Below are 8,780 nucleotides of genomic sequence, written 5' to 3'. Positions count from 1 at the left end.
AACTGCAAGCAACTCGCTCAACCTACGCGAACCAGTTCGCCTTGCACTTAACGACGCGCTGACCAGGTAGACTTAGCCTGCAGCACAATTTCGTGAGTGAGTAGCACTGGCCTTTGCACTCCTCGGACGTCATTCGTCATCATTGAGAAGTTATGCACGAACGCTCAGGTCCGGAAACAGCAAAAATGGCTATATTTAGTGCCATCTGTCGTAACTGCAGTAAAATCAACGGAATACGCTCTTTGCATCCGGTTCCTCAACGTTTGCACGTGCACGTAATGCGGAGTCTTACGCTTCCTTAATGAACACAAGCAAATGTTCTAAGAACACAGCTACCAAATATGAATAGCGTACATTGCACTTTGATTAAACTAGCGCACTTATTCGCAGATTTTCCCTGACACACAGGTTATGATGCAGCGCGCCCGGTTTGAGCGCAGTGTTCCTGTTCATATCACGCAGAAGCACAATATATTTCGGGTTTGAAGACAGTCCACAGAAATTGGCCGAAACAGCCGCAATGTGCGCTCATTATATATTGTTGACAGGCTGTCGCGTAGGCACTGCCACAGATCGGTCCGCATTGTACCTTCCGGTAGTTTTTTATAGAACATGCCGAGGTCCGATAAAATAATAAAAAAAGTTTCCTCATGATTTCAGGCACACGTGGAATGCGTGCGCACGGGGTAGGAAGAGTAGAAGTAGGATTGAGAGAAGAAAAGGTGATCCGACGATTATGTCACAAATACAAATAAAAAAGAAATACTAAATAAACAAACGCAGTGCGCATGTAAGCCTGCGCTTGTGGAACGTGTCAAAGGCTTCCGTGTAGTCCATCGAATTGGTCGATCCAACCGCTGTGCACGGAATCAGGACGGACCCGTAGGTGTTCACGGATACGATGGCGCTGACCACGCTGACCCCCTTGGCTAGAATGCCGATCGTCGCCTGTGAGGAAATAAGGAAAACGAGAAGCAACAAGTGATTGGCGTACGCGGTCATTTTACAGCAGACGAGAAAAAAATGCAGTAGACACGCAGGACGACTGGTGCCGCCTGTACTGAAGTGGATACCCACCAACGTTACTAGATTACTTTTACCATGTAACCAGGTAATCTAGTAACGTTGATACCCACCACCATAGAGACCCCTGCATACTGACGAGACTTATTTATTTTGTTGGTTATTCATTTTTTCCAAGCTCCTCCGGACCATACTATATACGTTGCCAGTTACATTGTGTACCGTATAAATGCGGATAAGGTCCGCACTGGTGCAGGCGCCACATTTGTGATTATTGCGAAAAAGAAGTGCGGCCCTTACCACATATACTACATGGTATATAGGACATTTGTGGCCATGTACACAGGGTACGCTTATAAATGCACGGGTGGTGTTTTACGTTATGCAGATGGCCTATGCAGTGCAGTCCCAAAATTGCTGCCCCCTACCCCACTCAAAGAATCGCACCTGCAAATCAAGTAATGAGCTTACGCAATGCAAATTTTGAAATAGTTATCTTTATGAAATCTCTCAAAAAAATGTGAAAAATTATGAGGACACTTAAGCTTGCCTTAAGGATATGACGCCATAGAGTACGCGGTTTGTTTTTTATTTGCGTAATTACCATTAACCGTGGATAACGCAATGGCATTAACATAGGCTGATACGCTCCCGTGTACACGGAGAAGAAATGAAGACGACAGCTTCCAAAGCACAGCGCGAGAAACTGCCAGTTGAACTCGCGAAAACGCGAGCAGTTGATGAAGACGACGACATTAAAGGCATAGAGAGCACAACGCTATACGCATCTCAGAAAGCGCGCGCTTTCTTGACGTCACAGCTCTGCAGCGCTCCTCGGTGGCGGTCGGGAAACCTAACGTATCCGTTATCCGTCTGTACAATGCTCCACGTGATCAATTCGAGAACGCGGGTGCCTCTGTAACTGAAACCGCAGCCGTCACATCAAATCAACTCGAGCATCAGTTCACGTTGTTCAGCTTAATAGAATATGATGTATAGATGAACTGGTCGGCATGTAGGTATGCATACGTTTTTCGTACACTGGGAAAAAAATGGCTGAATTGCATTCTGTGCCTTAGGATGAGCGTGACAGGGGATCACGCATTGCGTATTTTTGAACTTTTATGCGAGGTTTGGGAGAACGAGTTGAAGATGGAAGAACTCTCTCGTTGAGGACTGCGGTCACACCTGCCGATATTTGTGTTATCCACAGGCGCCGGGAACAAATGAATTTGCCTTAGTCATGTTCTTATACTGGCAGACACCGTTTGTAATAAGCATGGATACCACCAGCAACAAGAAAACCGAACTTGTTTATCTCTTTTCCGATGAGTATGCATAATTACGAACTTTTCCATAGTGGGTATGTGCTCTGCCAAGGCCTGCACTGCGACGCACCTGGAGCCCATATCTGCTGCACACGTTGAAGCTCAGCCTGGGAATCAGTCTGCCGCTGGTGTGGCTCGCCGTCACGATGACCAGGAAGATGAGGTACCTCAGCGATGCGGGCTGGGAGAAAACCCAAGGGACCAGAGCGATAATGGTCAGGGGATACGATCGCATTTAACGTGAAAGCATGATGGCATATAAAAAAACAATGAAAAAATAACAGTTACGCGTTACCTCCAATTTTCTTGCACTCCAAAAAGAAGCCTCGCCCATCTTTCCATTAACAGCTGCTCTTTCGCGAATCCGAGTGCACTCCACGAAATGTAAAGAAATATAGACACCGCGTGCAAATGGCAGTTGGCCTGTTATGAGTCATTAATGCGTCCTAATCACAGATAGACAGCTCTAGACGAAAACAGAACTTCTATATAAAAAAAGAATAAACTCAAATCAAAATACCAGTGTCGCCATCACCGGCTGTTTTCGTAAGTAAGCTGCTACCTTTCGACACAAATTTCCATCGCCGATTTCAGAGACTAGGCTATACCACCATTGACTTTCAGACGGTGATCATGGAGTCTTTTTTGGTATAGGTGTCGCGAGTTTGAATGAGTGGCGGAAAAAAAAAATTTGAATGCAAGAAAAACATATTGTCCTTCGGTGCCGCACAAATATCAACAGAGCCAGAAACAGCCACAGAATAGAGTTTTGCGGCAAACATGAATTATACGGAGTCAGTCCTCAATGTCCCTTTGTCGTTTGGAAGTTCGCCTGCCTTACTTCGCATTGAATTTGTCGTCCTGAAAATTGCACGCGTCAGTATTGAAACGAAGCCGGCAGATATCAGCAACGCGCGTAAACGAGGGACAGCTTCCTTCTAATGTGGGATGTGATGGGAGCCATTAATAGCGAGTGGTAGGCGCCTGCAGTGGTGTATAGTTCGTGCACGTAGTAATTAGCGCGCAGAGTGTATTATAATAATACCGTGAGGAAGGCGGCGGCGGCGGCCTCGTCGGCGCCCAGTGTTCGCAGCACGGGCAGCGTGACGAAGGGCGCCAGGGCAGCCACGCATCGGGGCACCGAGTTGGTCATCCACCAGCACAGCGGCAGCAGCAGCGAGTACAGGCACAGGCTCTCCTGCAGCGAGAGCGTCAATTCGAGACATAAGCGGTTTCCTTTCTTCTTTTCTGATGGAAATATCATTACAGTCCAGCTCACTTAAAATGACCGCAGATATACCGAACGCTAGGTTATTACGAATGAGGGTGGTTCAACCGTCAAAGTTTTGTATTAGGATAACGGCGATGCATCTCAGATACAGCGAACAACGGTGGCCTAGCCACTCGGTTATAGCGAAAGAGGAAGCACCGTAAACTCGCACCCGCATTCGAAAAACGCGCTTCCAGCTAACGCGGTACTTGACCTAAAACTTCTTGACGTAGCCTCGGGACTGCCGGCCAAGCGCACGGAAGTGGCCTTTAGATAGTCAGTCTTTACGCAAATGTGTGCCGGCTGCACAAATCTTAAGTAGAAGGAGAAGCGTCCTGCGCGCAAGACAGGTTGAGGCGTCGAAAGATGAGCTAAATAAACTCGACTTTAGACAGACTTAATATTCTTGGCTGTATTATGAAAAGTTCACTTACTACGAACTTCGCATACAACGAACTCCATTAGCATGACCGTCATGTTCGTTATATGTGGGCTTTACCTCCTCCGGTTTCGACGGCGTTAGAGACACTGGCGGCGTATATGCCGAAGAAACTTCCTCGCGTTCAAGCGCTTGAACAAGAACGCTGCTTAGATGGGCCCCGGAGTGCCCGCTCATTGCGATATGCTTTTGTGACCATATGTGACTGTGTGACGAAGGTATGAGGGCTGATGCAAATATGCTATGGAGTCGGCCCCTAAGGATTTTTGTTATTGGGGGCGGGGATGATAGACATGCAACTTCATCGCTCCATTCAAGGAGAACAAACCTGGATTGTTTCTACATTTTCGATGTGGAAGGCTATAGAAGGTATGCTGCATGTGTGGAGCGTGTGCCACAGTCGCCACCGCGCCTCGTGCTCAAACCGTTTAGATTGATTAAGACAGCCACAAGAGCTTCCACCACTCCGTGAATACCACGACCACGACGCAAGGATCTCGATAGCTCCTTCTCCGGAGCCCGTTTGGCCTAACTGCCCAAACGTGCCTAAATTAGCCGTCGGGTCAACTCGAGAGTTCTGGGTCACGACATAAAACTAAAGTCACGGCGATGCCATCCTCCATCTCGGAAACAGATACGTAAGCCGCTACCGTTAGTAGTCTAGGCATAAACGCAAGTGCTATCCTACAAATGAAACGCGAACAAGACAGCTGAGACGCGAACAGCCAAATGAGAAGATTTTAAACAGGGGAAACTGAGTGCTAGAGGAGGTTAATTTCACTTTGAAGATGCTAAGTGTCTCCTTTAGAACTGGTAATCAACTGTGCTTCTGTTTTCTCTCTTTGAACTAATAGGCTGTGTTTTTGTGTTTGCATTTCAGTTTTCTTGTTCGCGTTTCATGTGTTGAGGATAGTACATACATCGAGCACAAACCAGCAAAATAAATCTGGGGACGTCTGCTGGGAGAAGCCTGCAAGTTAAGTGATCACATCTCCGCAGCGGTACGGTGAGAGCCTACTAAGCCACTGAGAGGTGATATAACGCCATTGAAGGTAATGTTTGTGCGAAGGCCGAGCAAATTCGTATAGCCCCATATCACGCCTCTTATTTGCAGATGTGGATTTGGTTAATAATCCACTAGCCTATTTTTATTCATATTCATCGATCAGTGCCTCAAGTCCGAAATTTTGGGAAAACTACGCAGACAAAGCGGAAATTTCATTGACCTCTGTATTAAGTACAGCCCGAGAATGACTATATTCGTTCCAAGTATATAGTTATGCGCAGTTATCGGCAATGATATGAAGAGTGGTGCAGCAAGAATGAGAAACCAGCGATAATCAATCTTGCGCGATGTTACCAACCGAACAAACGGTATTGCGCTTTCACCAGCGTCAATCTCAGATAGTAATTGGCGCCGGCATCATTGAGTGCGCACACAACGTACCGGTGTTCTGTGGTAGATCAAGGGAATCAGATAGAAGGGCATGAGGAGGCCGACGGACCCGTACAACTCAGGCTCGTCCCCGCCGACAGGCTGGATCAGAGGCTTCGCGGCGGCTGCTGTCTCCGGCTGCCAAGCGCTCGGCCCGAGGCCTGACCGCGAAAAGCAAACGCAAATACGTGGTATACCACTCTATGAGCATACAGCCTCCGTAGAACCCCACCTGTATGATCGTCAAGCAACTGTCGGCATGTTTTTCAATAACTTTTTTCTCTTTCCAGATTTTAATGGAAGCTAAAAATGCCCTCACCGCCAGGACCAAAGTGTTTTCCAATCAATTTCTTTCCTACAATAGCGCACATCCGCCACCGGTGCAGCCTATAGTATTCTCTACACATCGTAGCTGGATAATAAGGGCTGTCCAACCAAAACGCCGTCTACAGTGCCGTAACAGAAAAGAAGACCCACTTGCAAGTGAACGGCCGTGCGTTCGCAGTGCGATTCCCGCCGCCATCTTCGGCAATGATGCACTCATTAGATTTCCAGTCTATGGTCAAATACGCGAAGCCCACCTCAAATAAGGGGGCTTTTAACGACACCACCGGTGACTGCATGGAGGCGCGATACTTTCAGGTGTTCTTCCATCTCTATCAACAGCCAGGAGGTCGATGGTGCGAGAGTCGGACTGCAATGAGGGCGAGGTAAAGCAGCGCACACCAATCCGGTTTCGGCAGGGCAACGCTACTGGTGTAGGCCGCATCTAAGTGCGGGTAGAAGGCAAAACTGAGTTAACGGCCCTCGTATTGCGGCAATTCGCGGCCTCATAACCATATGGCATGCTGTTGGCTGTGAAATCGTGGCTTACTGGGGGAGGTCAAGGACTGGAAGTTCTTTGGTGCACTGTCCATCTTGAGCGAGGACACCCGCTGAGCAGAGATGGCGGGCGAAGTAGCGGGCGACGTGAACACGGAGCCGTTAGGATCATGGGCCGAGCGCAGCCAAGCGCAACTGGTTCTCCGTGGAAACTGGGCGGGGTCAAGAACATCCAGGCAAGGCAGCATGAGCCACGTCTTCACGCGAGCGCGAGGACGCGGATACATCTACCTTCGTTGTCTTCGTTCCACCTCCGTTTCCACTCCTCGTGACTGTTATCCCTTACAGCTTTAAATTGTTTTCAGTAAATACCCTTTCGGTGCAATGGCGTATCTTTATTTTACAACTGGCTTTCTGCTAGTACGGAAGAAGTATCTTGTTTTAGACCTCAATTCTACCTACATTGTCCCGAGGTAGAGAAAGAGAAAGAAGAAGAGGAAGACCAAGAGGAAGAAGAGAAAGACGTGTCATAGAATGGCGTCTGCGCAGCGACCGATGGCTTCTCCGTCAAGCAGCACTGAAGAGCTGGAAGCTCGTTATGCTGCCACCCAGAGGAAGATCGAAAACGCCCTCCGACAGATCACATTCCTCGACCGGCAAATCAGCGACCTAGAGTGCCTTTATCGGCGCGCCTTGGAGAACCAAAGAGAAGAATGTGCCGACAATATCAAACTGAGGCAGACCGCAGTGAAAAACATCAGGAACATGTACTACCACTACGTGGAACTCAAACAAGATGAGCTGGACGACATCAGGAGGCGGTGGGAAGAGATCCGCTCAACGCCCAGCGAAGTCTCCAGCAGCAACGAGGACTAGTCACGGCGCCCTGTTCACCTGATGCGTCGAGCGTCACCATCGGCAGCTGCTCTGCAGGCCTCTTTGTGGGGATGTCTACGAACGCAATCCGGTTGGTGAGAGTTTCAGTGAGACTGCATACGCATCGCTGTCCAACTTCTGGACACTTGAAACCGTCCCTATTCGACTTCCTTCAGTGCAACATTCTGGCCTGCAGCACTTTACAGTGCGCATGTTGTAACGCTATGAAGCCGATTGCTTTTGTGTGTTTGTCAAGGCCAACTCTCCGTGCATTCATCAGACAGCAGAAATGGCTCTTGCCAAACAAGGAGTCACGACCATGATGAACTGAACTGAATGTATTTTGAACAAATAAAGACTGCATTGTTCGAGGCGGTGAAGTGGCGTTCACAGCTGCAGCTTGCCTCCTCTCCCCATAGCACTACACAATCCGAGGCGCATATGGACCTAGCACAACATGATGACTCCAGGGGCACCCGCATAGGCCGGTAGGTGAACGCGTAGACCCCTCACAACGGACGCCGAAGTCTAAACCCCTCACTCGCAGCTAGCGCAACAGTACATGCCATAGTAGTGTGCTTGCGTCCTCCTTCACCCCCGAGGTTTCCTTCCTAGAGCTACCGCAGGTAACCGCCTCCCGAGTAACGGTATCGTCACAAATTTGCAGTCCATCCGTAGAACAGGATGTCATCTGCTGGACCAGCGTCGCATACTCCAGGATCAGCATAGACGGCGCTAACAGGACTCCTCCTTGATGAGCTCCTTAGCTGGTTTAGAAACCTTCGCTCCTCTTCTTGCAATTGGTGACAAGATCGGTCTCCCTTCTTCCTGAAAGAGGGCATTGTGAGTATGATCCCGATTCCCTTCCCGAAAGAGGGCATTGTGAGGATGGTGCCGTAAAAAGAATTATGTCGATAGGATCATTAGTTATTCATTAGAGGCAAAATGTCCAAAAAGTAGGCGCAGCTAGGGAAAAGAGTGGCGCGAAATTTGAAAAACCGTAAGTGTGGGTGGAGCCAACGCGTGGCGCCAAAATTTGAAAATCTAAAAGGGGTTTTGAGATGAAACGAAGGTATAAACGGAGTTAATCGAAATCCAGTCAAGGAATTAATGATTAATCAAAAGACAAAAGTTGTGGATACGATGAAGTATCTAATTAGTGATCAATAATTAATTCGATTGATTAATTGGATATATTAGTTAGATCAATTAAGTAATTGAGTGTAGACCACCCAATTATCGACCAATCAATGAACCATCGATCGTGTAATCAATCGATAATTAATGAACCGAAAATAATTAAACGTTCAATGAGTGTAATAATCACCAGAACCGTAATGATGAAATTGGGAACATGTTGGTGATGGACCAACGTAGTTAATATAGAGCGGATGACGTAACCTCGCGACGTCATAGCGTGACGTTGAGGTGACGTCATTGGGCGGCGAAGGAGCGCGCCCGCCGTATCGCCTCCGTGCCGTCGCGCCAAGGGGGTTGCCATGGAGACGACTAGTGCGCATGCGCGCCTCCTTGGATCGGACAACCGTGACGGCTGCAGTGGCGTGTTGTGGTGACGCGAGCAGGAAA

General features: G+C 48.3%; 1 protein-coding gene across 1 annotated transcript in view; it reads right to left on the bottom strand.

Annotated features, from left to right (window-relative positions):
• LOC149363735 (uncharacterized) overlaps nt 1–6,565 on the bottom strand; it is a 20,974-nt gene extending 14,409 nt beyond the window's left edge. Inside the window, exons 1-5 of the mRNA XM_089568595.1 lie at nt 6,370–6,565; nt 5,508–5,656; nt 3,397–3,549; nt 2,422–2,532; nt 797–948 (exon numbers count right to left, since the gene is read on the bottom strand). Of these exons, the coding sequence (XP_089424721.1) occupies nt 797–948; nt 2,422–2,532; nt 3,397–3,549; nt 5,508–5,656; nt 6,370–6,565 (761 nt within the window). The remainder of the gene's footprint in view (nt 1–796; nt 949–2,421; nt 2,533–3,396; nt 3,550–5,507; nt 5,657–6,369) is intronic.
• Nucleotides 6,566–8,780: the final 2,215 nt, after the last annotated feature.

This window comes from Amblyomma mixtum, chromosome 2, assembly GCF_055824585.1.
Source record: "Amblyomma mixtum isolate Tamu chromosome 2, ASM5582458v1, whole genome shotgun sequence".
In the NCBI taxonomy this organism is placed as follows: Eukaryota; Metazoa; Arthropoda; class Arachnida; order Ixodida; family Ixodidae; genus Amblyomma; species Amblyomma mixtum.
This window is presented reverse-complemented; position numbering and strand designations above follow the sequence as displayed.